Here is a 15,224-nt window from a genome sequence, read left to right as displayed (position 1 = left end):
TACAAAATGCTCGAGGCGTGTGTTATATGAATGGAAGATAGCTGGATTCAAAGGAACATGAAAACTGCTCGGGATGATAGCGCCGTAAAACTCGGCTGCAGTGACTGATGTGGCCTTCCACTTAACGCATCAGAAAGGATATCAGAGCAAGCTCTTAGTTCTTCACTCGAAGGGTAGAGTATGTAATTTCTGAGGCTTGCTTCACTGCGATGACCAGAGATCGCCATGATGAGCTAGTCGAGATGTACCCCAATATGGCCGCAGTCGCTCAGACCTCATAAATTTTAACAGTTATGCCACTTTAGGTTTCCTTTATCGACTCGTGAATAAATTACACGACCCGCACGGATCGCAAAAATCGACATGTCAGTTTTACGAATCGTTATGATGCGTTATTTTGGACAACCCTCTAAGCTGCCGCGAAAGATTAAATAATATCAATCAATATCAACGATCATTTAAAATTAGTAAACCAAGTTTGCGTCGAAATTTCAAACCAAGTAAAATAGAACAATTACCGAGTCACGTGACGATTAATGCGCCCGAAACCTATTTAATTCCCTAAAACGTATAAGGCAACTAATACCCAAATAAAATTGGAAAAGATTAAAATAACCCAACCGCAGGACTCGTAAGGTAACCGCATGTTGAGGAGGTGAGCACACTTCACAAGATTTCTGACCCATATTATTAACTCGACATCGGTTCAATAAAATAAGATGTGAAATTTCTATTTTTTTAGGTACATTGGGGCACACGTGAATACATTATGGACTGCCACATATAGAGAAACTTTTATAATTTCCAATTTTTAATATAAGAGAAAAATCGAGTTTCCAGATGGGATTTAAACCCACGACCCTCCGTGATCTAGTCGGATGCTCTAACCACTGAGCTACAGGAGACTCTATGGTGAGCAAGGGTATAATTTCCAACTGCCTTTAATTCATTTCATGACAAAAATCTTAGCCAAAAACAAGGTAGTTTCTATAATTCACGCTAAGTCAATGCTGTCATAAATGTGGAACGTTGACTTGTCAATAACACATGGCACTGGTAACAACGCACGAGGAATTAATTATTGCAGTTTTCGAGGAGACTGATGATTCCAGACTTGAGGCTGATCGTTGTAAAAACAAGCTCCAATGTTTGATTTTCATTTCCTGAGCGCGGAAAAGTGTCTTAAAACGGCAAACAGCGTGAGATGCATATTGTGAATATGATGAAAAAAATATGACAAAGCTTAAGAGAATGCTTTCCAAACTCTTAAAAGAAAATTGCGGTAGGACAGAATTCATTTTAAATACCTGCTTGCCTGGAACTCAGAGTCTAGATCATTAAAAATACAACATCATGTCGTGGACACCGGAGCAGGTTTTATGAGTTAAATGTTCGTCATTTTTATGCAAAGTTTGTGGCCAGTAAAGAAAATACAGCATTGTTTGGCGTGAAATGATAGAAGTGCCTCCAAAGGAACACGACAAAAAGATTCGTTCCAGAGAAAGAAAGGTCACAGCCGTTCACAAAAATTTCCCTAATTACACGCAACGAAACAGGCACATTCAGTGTAATGTGCTCTGATCGACGGAGCCGGACAGCCCAATGGAGTTCTGGAACACGTATCGTCCTTTCCTTGATACCAAAACAAAACAGGCTGATGACATTATTCTTGAAGAAAACAATCAGGTCATAAGTGATAAGTGTGAAATTGCCCAGCTTTTGAATCAACATTTTATTAAGATCACGGAGAGTGTGAGGGCGGCGAGCGAAGAGGAGTACGGTAAGAATTTTGTAAACCATACAAGTATTCGTATGATGCACGATCCTTGTACATCCAAGTATTATAGCAATACTACAACGTAATAGCAACGCAAGTTTCTAGTTCCAGCACACTAATCAAATACAGATCGAAAGCCTGCTATTGGAAATCAATTGTCGCAAATCGTGTGGCCATGACATGATGACACCTAGGCTTGTGAAGGATTCGGCGGCTGTGTTATCTAAACCTATTGCAAGCATTTTGAACTCGTCCATTGACCACGGTGTGTATCCGAGCGAGTGGAAAAAAAGGTCAGGTAACACACTTGTTTAAAAAAGGCGATGAATTCAACAAGACCAACTATAGGCCCGTTACAGTCCTTACAGTTCTCAACAATGTATAAGAAAGGCTGTTGATGGTACAAATGAAAGAGTTTTATCGCGCCATCCCATCTGATTTCATCAGTTCTAATAGAAAGTTCTATCGTTGTGAGACAGCCCTGTTACGTCTGACAGAGGATTGGAGGAGCATGCGCGATAGGTGGGAATTGGTTGGTGTGGTGTCCATGGATCTTTCTAAAGCGTTTGATCTTATACAGCACGACCTATTGTTGGCAAAACTCAAGGCTTACGGTGTTGGTGAGAAAGGCTGCGAGCTTCTAAAGGATTATCTAACTGGAAGACAGCAGAGAGTAAGAATTGGAGATACGTACTCCATGTGGCAGAGCATAGGCCGAGGTGTGTTGAAGTCCTAAATGTAATAACTTTTCTAAATGTAATAAAGTCCTAAACGTAATTACATTTGGTCCTAAATGTAATAAGCCTCTAATGCAATCGTCCGACTGCGCTAATGCGTTGGTGTTATAGCGGACATCCACATTGAGGTGTTAAAGTGACAGCTGTTGCACCGAAAAATCGTCTGACCAGTATTCATGTCACATTGCAGGCTCGCTGATATCAACCAGTATCTTTTTACTTAGTAGTTGCAAGTCGAGTAGCATTGGCTGGAGACCGTTATATATACTGACAGCTTCTAATGACAGCTGGCAAAACAATGAGTAAGCTGACCAATACCTCCACATATCACTGGCTCAGACTCTTAAGTACATTAGATTTTGGAGAAATGTGATAACGGTATACTTGTGTGATCAGTGATGGAGGTACAAGTCATAAACCAAATTAAGAACTTGGACAAGAAAGTCTGCAAATTTGTAGGTCGGACAATTTTCGGGCTTGGATATGAATTTTTTGTCTTTAGTTCTTAGACCAGACCTTGTTAGCATGCACATTTTGTTTCCTAATTCGGATCCTGACCGGCTCTCCAGAAAGTTGTTGTTTTCAAATTGTCGAATATTTTCGTGGTTATGTGAAATTATATACTCAGTGACTCACATTTAACAGGTCTAAATGAAAAGAAGCTGCTGACCAGCACATTCAAAAGGGTTATCTATGTCAAAGGTTGTTAATGATGTACCGATCCCCAAAAACTCACGCACAAATTTGTGCTTTTGCTTTCTCTCAGATGTGAGTAAAACTAATCGTGTGAGCCGTTTTTAATGGTGTACTAATTGATTTAAAGAAAAAAAGGAAACAGCCGCACACAAATTCCCCGCGCAAAATTTTCAACGGAAACATCAAGAATCAACCGAGTGTTGCCAAATAAATACAAGAAAATTTATAGAAGTCTCCAAAAGGAATTAAAAGAAGGGAAAAGAAAAACTAGAGACTTCAATTTTCAAACACCAAACTTATTCAAATACCTTATCCTACTGTTCAAGCTTAACTATCCATCCGCCTCTGCGCTTCTAAAGCACAGTGACTTACTCGCTTGTGTGGTTGATCGTAACTTTTAGACAATGTCTGCGACGAAGTCGCAGAAAGCAGTAGAAGGGCTAGACAGTCAAAACAAAGAAAAAGTTTAAACGACCCTCTTGGGTTTATTGTGCTACAAAACACAGCTGGCTCTCTTTCTCGATTCTCAAAATAAAAAAGCCATTCTTGATTCTTATCAGAGCGAGATCTTTTTGCTTTAAAGATAAAATCTACCTCAACTCGAAGTCATTTACCGTCGTTTCTTTCAACTTTGGCTAATTTTCTCATGCCGAAATTATCATACACAATCAATAGAATACATAATTTCAACTGATACTGTTTATCTGAAGAAGAATACCTTCCCTACCCTCGAAAAAATCCGTTTGAAACATCAGGAACACTAATTAGCGGACGGTGCTTATTTACCCCGATAGTGACCCAGTGTCGAAAACGTTTGGTCTTTACTTTTCAAATAAATTTTTGCTTTCTAAACGGCTCATTTTTAAACCCGTGATAAGATTGAAAGGTTTTAAAGTAACTTGTTTCTTTGAATTTCTGTCTGTTCTCAAGGTCATATTTCAGAGTATCCGGCGCGAATTGTGTAGTACCGCTAAGATGAATTTTCTTAATTCAAAAGGGAAATTTCCCTTCTTAAGGCGCATCACGCTACATTTACTCTTTCTCAAAAACAATAAAAGGACTCGGTCGGAGCGCAACCTCAGTCGCCTCCCTAACACTGAGAACAAGTTTCAGGATGAACCCCGTGATGTACTGGCGCATTTCCGATGTTTAAATCATTACGCTAATCAGTCTCATTTTGCGCCGCCAAGAAACTTTAGTTTCAAGGTGGATATACAACAAGACTAACCACCATTTAGATGCATCTTTCTTGACAGAACAAGAAAGATCGCTACATGTTGTCGCTTTCTGATCGATTTCCCTTGTTAGTCCCTTTTTAAACACTGTCACAACAGAAAAAAGGAAGAAAACACCTTCACCAAATACCAAGACAATGGTTCATCGCGGAAAACAAGAACATTTTCCAACCTTTTCGCACAGCCTAAGAAATAACTCTCGAAGTCTAACTTAAAGTACAGGCAAAGGGTTGCATTTAAGACCATTTCATTAATGAGTTTTAAGACTAAGGAAAGTACATATACTGCGGGACTTTTCAAAAGCCTTCAACTGCCAATATTTCTGCGTCACCACTTTCGATTTCTTCCAACATAATGTCCACCGCAGCTTGTGGTATATTTCAGAAAACGCTAACAAGAAATTAAAATAAAGTGTCCTATGTATTGAGAAGAAAATGCAAAGAATACGCCTTTATCTGCTATCGATTAACGGGTTGTATCCCTGAACATAGGCAATGTTGAAATTTATGTAAATTCTGTTTGGAAACAGTTTCCGCTTCAGTTCTTTGACAGGTCCTAGATTGTTCCTAGTCTGAATGGGTAAACAGCACTAGTGGTAATATTAAATTAACTACATCGTTCGTTTACAACTGCTACAATGCTTCCGCAAATTCGGATTTGTCTTCTCATAAATTTCTTTAGGATCCCAAGGTTAAGAGTTTTCAGTTTTCATGTCTTTTAAATCTGCATTAGTAAATGGTCAGACATAACAAATAGTTTCGTCTCGTCCGTCACGTCTCCATGTCTAAATGTAAATGTGGGGGTTTTCAAGGAAACGTGATTGGCTGTTTTTAATTGCCGTGATTCGTGATTGTAAAATGTTAAAGGCGTGAACTGTGAATCATATGCCAGTCGCGATGCGTGAAACAAAGATACTATTTTCCGTTATCCGTTATTACTAAAGAGAAAACGCACTTTTTCCGTGAAAAATTACTTGCCGAAACCTGTTCGGTTAAGATGGCCGGATTGGTCAGCGTTCTATTGTTTTAGGATCTGTCAATTTGATGCCAAAAGCATACACATCAGTACGTATGAAGGTTTGTAGCCAATGCTTCTCGGTGTACATCTCAAGCCAAAAACAAAAAAGACCCTGCTTAAAATCAGCGAGAGAGCATACAATATGCCATGAATTTTGGTTTGAGGATTCTCTGGTGCAACAGTTGTCACTTAAACATCTCAATGTGGATGCACAAGCACAGTTAAACTAATGCATTGGAGGCTTATTTAATTTAGGACCAAATGTTATTACACTTAGGACTTTATTGCATTAAGGACCAAGTGTTATTACATTTAGGATTTTATTACATTTAGGAAAGTTATTACATTTAGGACTTCAACAAGGTCTTCATCAGGGGAGTGCCCTTGGACTAAAGCTCTTTAATGACTTCATTAACGATCTGTTTCATCATGTTACGCAAGCCAAGCTGAATGTATATGCTGATGACCACCAAGTGTACTACTCAAATCCAGTTATATTGGGAAAATGTATTTGTAGTGAAGTAGCTAAGGCAAGTCAATGGTACAAAAATAACGCTATGAAAGTTAACGTAACTAAACACCAAGGGCTTGTTTTGGGAAAAACTGATCACAATTTCTCTTTCCCAACTAAAAATTCTCTAGACATTTTTGGTATGAATATTGATAACAGGCTCTCTTTCGACAAACATGTATCCACTCTATGTGAAAAGATCAACATTCAATTTAAAGTTATGCAGAGATTCGGAAAACTCATCGCCAAAGACACTCTATTAAAGCTGTATAAGGCCTTCATCCTGCCGCATTTTATTACTGCTCCTCTGTGTTGCACTTTTGCGGCACCCGCAATTCTGGTAAAGAGGCCTAAAACAAGCGGATTTTAAGGTTTCTTTTACAAGATTATGAATCCTCGTATAATACTTTACTGAAAAAGGTAAACTTAAAATCTTTAATAAAAGATTTTAATAAAAGAGTTTTAAGGAAATTTTCAACAGTATTGCGTAACGGTCTGAAATCTCACGATCGCATCTCGAAGAATCTCTGGATCTAAAGACTGAAAAGCCAGTCTCCATGTTTCCGATCATATTCACTTTTTAAAAATTCATTCTCAGTATTACAAAATTCAACTAAAAGCGTAATCAGAAAATGTTAACTGGCTAATTTTTGAGAGGTCTTCTTTTGCTTGACACGTGCAAGCCTTTAAAGACAAAACTGACGGTGTTTGTTTAATTGAATTACCAGCCTTCGCGTTACCGCGGACATCCAAACAAACTAAACTGTATCACTCAGCTGATGAAAGGCTAAAAAAGATGTGAGTCTTTTTCAATATTTCAATTGGTTCCCGAGAGAATCTACATTGAAGTTGGACCAAAGTAAATGTTTCGACGAACTGATTCTGGCCATTTTCATCAAAATCTGACAAAACTACAGATATATGTATCCTGTCAAGAGAGCTCCTCTTGACTTTGTACATGCGTGTGGCCCACAACAGTTTCCCCAATTTTTCCAAAGTGAGGTATATAGAATCAGTGAACAGTTTCAAAAGATTGGTGTTGAGGTATACGCGAAAAAGCTAAGGGAGATGCTTTCGACCCCTCTCTTTTTTGTCTGCCAAAGGACTTGAACATTATAGGAGGTGATCCGTCTTATACTTCTCCTCGAAACCGTCGAAAATGAGGTTCCGAACAAAGTTTTCTCTTTAGAAAGTGAAAATTTTATGACATTGTAAATGGACAGTCAACAAATGGGCAAATTGAGTAGAAATCAATTATGTGACAAGACCTCTTGATAGACCTCCTGTTGAAAGATCATGAATTAATGAAATCAATATATTGAAAAAAGTTCTCTTTCTTAGTATATAGATCTGAGCGAGTTTTACAATGATTACCTGAATGATGGTGGAATAATCATGAGCTTATGATGCTGCACATTTGGAGCCAACATTATACTGTACTTAATGATTGAGTTCTCAACTATATTGCTTTGCCAAGGTAACTTAAGAAATGTTGATATGATGAAACAGGTTTAAAACTATTTCCCTTCTAGTCATAAAATAGAGAAACAACTTTCATAGAAGTGTGATGATTCTAATAGAAAGACCAAGGACGGATCGGGATGACAGAAACCGATAGACATAACAGTAGAGTGCACATTGAGCTGACGCGCAAGATCAAATGATATTAATTAACGACTATATGCAGTAAAACAGAAACTTTTGTGACCAAGTTAATTAGACCAATCAAACCGATCCATGTAATGATTAATGCGCCCGAAACCTATTTAATTTCCCCACAACATAGAAGGAAACTAATACACAATTTAAGTTAACAATAAGATTGACCAAGGCGCAGTACTCTTAATGTAACTGCATGCTGAGGAAGTGAAAATATTTCACAAGGTTTTTTGACCCATATTTTCTCACGCACTGTTTTTTTTTTAAATCCACACCGTCAATTTTCTAAAAACCGTAACCTTGGGTGCCTTGGGTGAGTAACTTTGACAAGATTTTAGTTTTGAGAACTGGCCAAAGGAAACCTCTATCCATTTCAGTTTGAAGATGTTTAGTCGAAATTGCGCTAAGAAATGGTGCGTTTTGACAATGCGCATTCTGCTCAATGATAGTTAGTAAAGAAAATACAGCAGTGTTTAGCGTGAAATAGTAGTAAAAGAGCCTCTAAAGTAACTTGGAAATACGATTCGTTCCACAGAAATAAAAGTCACAGCCGTTCACGAAAGCTCCCTCATCACACGCAACGAAACAGGCATATTCAGCAGTCCCGCCATAGAGAGTTGAAATGGGGTTCACGTCAGAGGTCAAACGTCAGAAAACTTAACCTTTCAAAGAAGAACGATTTTAACGCCAAGCGTAAAAAAGCAGCCAATCAGTGATTAAAACCAGATATATCATATTCGAAACTTTGAGCATCATATTTTTCAATGCCACCCCTCAAAATGTAGCATCATGCTTAGAGCCACCGATAGGTAATTATAACAAGGGTGTTCAAAGCGGCTTACAGCAACTTCTTACAAAAACTGTCATTTTATTCGACCAAATTCTTAGCCTACACGTATTTATCTCTTATTGAATACGTTAGGTAGTAGCCAGGCTTTTAATAAGGTAACCTAGTCTAGAAAGTGTGAGAAAAGTAGTACTGAGAAACGTCATTTAAAACGTATTTTCTGAAGAGAACCCCAAAAACGTGTTTTTCAGTAAAAGTAATAGAAACGCTTTTGATATTTTTACGCTCAAGAATGTTAGTATTCATGCCAGAAGTGTGTTGATCATTATTCCCAGAAATATGCCAGTAAAATTTATCTAAGCCTATCGGTGACCGTCAAACGGTTTCAAGTAAGGTGTTGCAGATCTCACTATTTTACTGCTCGTCACAAACAGTTCTGGATCTCGAGGACACTTTGGATCTTAGGACTGGAAAGTTAGCCTCCAAATATTTCTAATATACTCAGTTTAAAGTCATTCTCGGTGTTGGAATTTTCGCCCGCACGCATACTCTGAAAATGTTAAATGGCTCATTTCATCGCAAGTTATTGGACGACACACCATATTTTCGCTCCTTATAATTGGAATGTTTTCTTCGCCAAGCAGGTGAGAGAATAACCCACACTGCGTGCTTATCATGTCCTCACCCATTGGAGGGTGACGAGTGTCTCTGGGATACTATCTTCTTAAAATGATGGGAAACAATCTTATTTTCTACATTACGGGATACTATTTTATTTTTTAAATTGTGGGATACAGTACTGTCTTATTTCTAAAACTAGCTCAGCCCTTAGCTGGTCTTCAAAGCCAAAACAGTCGTGAGGGACAGATTCCAAGAATCTGCAAGACTTTCTTTGCAGGATTGCTGATCTAAGAAAACAAGATACTCCATCTAATAATTTGGTAAGGATGGGTGTCAATCAGCCACAATTTAAAAAACCAGACGTCAGCGTGTTATGAAGGACAATGGAGTTGCGGCGGTTTGGATCTCCACTAATGAAATCGCTTCCGTCCGAATGTGCTGCTGAAGAAATAGATGAGCCTGTTTTTGAGCCTAGTGGCCCATTAGGCCGGTGCTTAACTCCGGTTTCTGTAGCATGAAGCGACTAGGAGTATTTCTACTCCCCCCTGGATGGGTTGCCAGTCCATCGCAGGGTTACCCCCCAGCACTAAATTTGCCGGTACCCACTTATACACCTGGGTGAAGAGAGGCACTGTGAGAGTAAAGTGTCTTGCCTAAGAACACAACACATTGTCCCGGCCGGGGCTCGAACCCGGACCACTCGATCCGGAGTCGAGCGCACCAACCATGAGGCCACCGCGCCTCCACCTGCTGAAGCAATGACTATGACTATGAGACCATTCGAATACAGCTGATCTGAATTGACCTTTTTTTTCCTTGTAGCAGTGCAAGTGTTTCCATCGGGCTCTTTGTCGAGTTCAAGTAATGTTTTCCAGTGGCGGATCCAATGGTCTTATGACCCATTTTAATTTGATTTCTAATCAAGGACACTTTTTATTCAACTACGACACAAACGATGTTCACATTTCCCAAAGTAAACTCTCACCAAAGGAAGATTTTGACGCCAAACATCAAAAGTGCAGCTCACCGGTAACTTTGAAATGATTTGAAGGCTTTTCAGATCTTATCATTTTTACTGCCCGTTATAAACACTCTTACATGTAGGGGAATCTTTGGATTCAAAGACCGGTACCGAGAAGTCAGCCTCCAGGCTTCTGGTTGTCTGCACTTTTAAAAAGCCATTCTCAGCCGGTAATATTCGCCTAAACGCATAATCAGAAAATGTTGAATGGCTTATCGTCACTGGGAACTGTCGGGGTAACATACTATCTTTTCCCTCTTTAGAATGTTTCCTTCGTCTAGCCTATGAAAGAATCGCCCACACTAGGTGTATATCAACTCCTAAGTAAATCAATTGACACATGTCTTTGGGAAAATGAGAAAAACAGCCTTTACCACTCTTCAAAGCTGAAACAGTCAAGACGGACTTATTCTAAGAATCAACTAGATTTTTTCGCTGGATTGAAAAATCGTCCCACGCGTGCTTCTTTAAAAGAAACCATGACAAACTACATATCAATGCAAAGCCAGCGCTTACGACGTGACTTATTCTGAGAATCATGAGAAACTACATATCAATGTAAAGCTAGCGCTTATAACGTATACATTGTGAAAATAACAAAATTTTTGATGGGTTTTGTTCTGGTAAGCACGTGCAAGCCTTTAAAGACAAAACTGACGGTGTTTGGTTGACTGAATTACCAGCCCTCGCGTTACCTCGGACATCCAAACGGACTCAACTGTATCACTCAGCAGATGAAAGGCTAAAAAAGGATGCGAGGCTTTTCCGATATTCTTATTGGTTCCCGAAGGAATCGATCTTTAGTGAAGCTGGACAGAAAAAATTAGTTCGATTTCGTTAAAGCCCTACACGCTTTTGTGCGTAACTACCTTTCCATTTAAAACACTTCTGCCGTCGAAAGTCATCGCCAAAAAGTATTTCTTGATAACTGAAACGGCCACCAGAAATAACCCGAGGTTCGTTTGCGCGATCTAGGTGCGAATCTCCACAAATTTATAAACCTCTCTGCGCAAGAGGAAAAATAAGTAATGATAAAGAAAAAAAAAAATTAAATGAGTAAAGAATAAAATATAAAATGAGAAAGATGGCTGACATTTTTGAGCCCTGGAAATTTTACTCTGGACCTTCGACTCCTCACGAAAATCTACTCTTTAAGAAATACACAGTTTCCACACCTCATTTTTTAAAACGCGTGTCGATGCAGTCAGGCCGGCAACCAATTAACAATTGGTTCATGCTTCAGCGTGCACTATCGAGTTATGGAGCACGCGGTAACTTTGGAGAGCACGAAAGAAGCGTAAGAGTTGCCCGAGGCGATAGCCGAGGGAAACTCTAGCTTCTTGAGTGCTCTCCAAACTTCCCACGTGCTCCATAACTCGATAGTGGACAGCTGAAAGCATGAACCAATTATTTTAGAACATAGCCGGTGGAATTGTGCATCACATCCGACGCGAAAAACGGACAACAATATCAGTTGAAGCGAATCGGGACGGCGCTGTTTCCGAGTCTCCTTTTCCTTTGTTTTTCTCTCTTTCTGCCTCATTTAAGAGCTCTAGCCCAAGGGAAAAGGTCGAAACATTGCCTTCGTTTTCGGACTAGTATACCGAGTTTCTGTTTGTATCCATTATTGTCGCGAAATATATTATTTTTCCCCGCGCTAACAATGGCCGCTCGCGCGAAAAAAAAAGTTCTGGCGAGTCGGATTTGCTGACGCTATCAGCGTGCACTATCGGGATTTTGAGCACGCTCACGTATAATGAATTTAATTGCGCGACTCTGCTAGCTATGTTCTAATGAAAAGCAACATTGAACTCTCTGGCGAGTCCCGTGACAAAAATGCTATTTAAATCAGTCCCGTAAGCTGGGGGGGGGGTCGGGGGATTCGAACGACCCCCCACCCCCACTGCCTGGAAAGGTCCACTTAGGGGCCTACTCACAAATAATTTGACCGGCTTAAAATATATCTCGCACGTACAAAAAATATTACTGAAACCTTAGTTGTGAAAACGTGACACTATTCCTGCAAATGTGACGACTGTGGAAAGGAAAGAATAGACGATAATTTTATTATAAGAAGTCTTTGAATCACCAAAGAAATGTGGCAATTCCTTTACTTGATCACATTATCATGTGAATCGAGGAGCAGCTTTAGCCTTCGGCAAAAGTTGCCATATCACTACTTGGCCTCGTTCCAAGTGTTCTCTGTTCAAGAAATGTCAACCTCAATGCAGCTGTTAACACTTACACTGATGATCTCCCGTCCCCTGAGTTGCTCGAGATGGAACTTACGCGGTGGAGAAGTCGATACTTAGCAATGGAACCGCAATTATGGCCAGCTTCACCTGCTGTGGCAATGAAAGATTGTGATGCTGCCCTCTTTCTAAATATTAGCATTTTTCTCCAAATTGCCCCCACAATTCCAGTCACATCGTGCGAAAGCGAACGAAGCACAAGAACATTGCGACGACTTAATAACTACATGCGAGCAATGATGGGAAAAGATCGCCTGTCCCATCTTGCGCTTTTGCACATTTACTACACTACCCCTGTGGACTTGGACACTGTAGTAGACTGTTATGCTCGGCCACACCCCCGTCGACTTCAACTGGAAAATCTTTTGCGACAACGTTAAGTTTAATATTAAAGGTCCCTTTTAGGCGAAAAAGAACCCACCAAGGAAAAAACCAGCCTACGGGCCTGTAAATTCACAGAAAAGGTCATCTCGCGACCTTACCGGGGAAAACGATTGCTTGAAAGGAAGTCCAAAACTGCTCTACGAAAATCAAGAGTAAGGTTCGACCTCTTCGCTTTATCATAATCTTCCGTCCTCGATTTCTCCCTTAGACTTGCAACAGAGTTACTTCTCTTTTGAATCGCCTCATGGAGACTCTTATTTCTCAATGTTTTGGGAAATTGACAGATTTAGCTCTTCTGTGTGGTGTAATACAAGTGTAAACGGAATAAGCAAATAGAGATCCCAGACAAAAGTCCGGGAAAAACCGTCAACACTCTGCTGGGGACTCTCGAATTATTACACTTCTTACTATTCGGTACCAACTACCCTAAAATAATAGTCGTGACCATATTTTTTCTATGCTTAATTTTATCTTTTATAAATTAACATCTCAGTGAATGCCACTAGATCTAAATAACTAGAGATCATTCAAACACAACTGAACCAATTCACCTTTTTTTTCCCTTTTACAAATCGGACTGTCAAGTAAAGTAACGTTTGAAATTCATAAGGTCGTCGATTTGAGGCTCCATTTAACTTAAAACTGAAGCAATTATTTGGTATTCGTTCCAATCTAAATATTGTCAATAAAATCAAGAAAGCCGTCGTAGCTACTTGCTGCATTGCAAGTGTTTCCAACAAGTTTCACCTTATGGAGTTCAACTGATGTTCCGCTTAACCTTTGCGCTCTTTGTTATGTACTCTCTGAGATCCCTACATCACGGTCAACATATACCGAACAGACGGTGTGGTTATCATTTCTAGTGATAGTCATATCCAGTGTATGGTTACAATCAGTGATCGCGTCTGGCAGTTCTACTTTCAATCAATAAAACTTTGCTCTACAAACTGCAGAACTCCATAAAAATCACTTTTTTGATATCCTTTTTACCCATAAAGAAAATACGATATTTCTTTTTATCGATTAGTTAACTTTCATTTCCTTTCTCATCTGAGACCAAAAACATTGGTCGAGTAGGTTTGAGGGAAGGTTTTTTCGTTGAATATGAATTGGGAATCGATATACAATTACACAAGATAAAACTCTTTGGTAGAAGTATTATTTAGACGGAAAATTCAAGATTTTGGAGATTTAGACTTTTACCATTTTTGTGTCACCGTAATGGTTATGAACCTACCGGCTCGTGATAAACCCGCCCCCCTCCCCCACCCTCACCCTCATTCATCATCGACGACTGTTCTAAATAGCTACAGAAATGAGTAAGTCGACAGTGTATTAGAGATCATAGTCCACTTCAAAAGCCACTCCCTCCTCCGTGAAATGTTTTATTGCCGCCACTTTGGCAAGAATGGTTAAGATGTGCGCTCTTTGTCGTATCGCTGTAGAGATATTTTGGGAAGATAGATCAGCGATGTATCGGAAGAAAATTACTCTTACGCTGTAAATCATCGAAGCTAATCGTCTCTTACCGTTAATGTGCTTAGTAATTTTTTTGCCCTTCGGGTTATTTTTCTCCGTAATGATTTTATGATCGATTTTAATTTAACTCCCCATCAAGGAGACTCTCTATTTAACTGTGGCAGAAGCGAGTAATTTGCTTGCGTGTATCTTGGAATCCATTCTCCGCGCGGTCAAAAACCCCTTTCGAGCCTCCTTAAAGACAAAACTGACGGTGTTTGTTTAATTGAATTACCAGCCTTCGCGTTACCTCGGGCATCCAAAGAGACTAAACTGTATCACTCAGCTGATGAAAAACTGAAAAAGAATGTGAGCCTTTTCCGATATTTCAATTGTTTCCCAAGAGAATCTGTATTGAAGTTGGACAAAACTACAGATATATGTATCCTGTCAAGAGAGCTCCTCTTGACTTTTTACATGCGCGTGGCTCCCAGCAGTTTCCACAATTTTTCCAAAGTGACGTACATGAAATCAGTGAACAGTTTCAAAAGATTGGTGTTGAGGTAGACACGGAAAAGTTAAGGGAGATTCTTTTGACCCCTCTCTTTCTTTGCCAAAGGACTTGAACATTATGGGAGGTGACCTGTCTTATACCTCTCCACGAAACCGTCGAAACTGAGGTTCGGAACAAAATTTTATCTTTAGAAAGTGAAAATATTATGACATTGTAAATGAGCAGTCAACAAATGGGCAAATTTAGTAGAAATCAATTATGTGACAAGACCTCTTGACAGACCTCTTGTTGAAAGATCATCAATGAATGAAATCATTATATTGAAAAAAGTTCTCTTTCTCAGTATACAGATCGGAACCGGCGAGTTTGACAATGATTACCTAAATAATGGTCGAATGAGCTTATGATGCTGCACATTTGAGGCCAACATTATACTGTACTTACTGATTGAGTTCTCAGATAAATTGCTTTTCTAAGGTAACTTAAGAAATGTTGATATGATGAAACAGGTTTAAAATTATTTCACTTCCAGTAATGAAATAGTGAAACAACTTT

General features: G+C 39.3%; 1 protein-coding gene across 1 annotated transcript; it reads left to right on the top strand.

Annotated features, from left to right (window-relative positions):
• Positions 1 to 1,602: 1,602 nt before the first annotated feature.
• LOC148742693 (uncharacterized) lies at positions 1,603 to 12,693 on the top strand. The gene is given in 4 exon segments (XM_088748131.1): positions 1,603 to 1,780; positions 2,257 to 2,496; positions 2,705 to 2,816; positions 12,156 to 12,693. Coding segments are annotated over 4 exon segments (1,068 nt in total).
• Positions 12,694 to 15,224: the final 2,531 nt, after the last annotated feature.

Source organism: Stylophora pistillata, chromosome 1, assembly GCF_964205215.1.
Source record: "Stylophora pistillata chromosome 1, jaStyPist1.2, whole genome shotgun sequence".
NCBI lineage: Eukaryota > Metazoa > Cnidaria > Anthozoa > Scleractinia > Pocilloporidae > Stylophora > Stylophora pistillata.
Note: the sequence above shows the minus strand (reverse complement) of the source record. Positions and strands in the feature narration are given on the sequence as shown.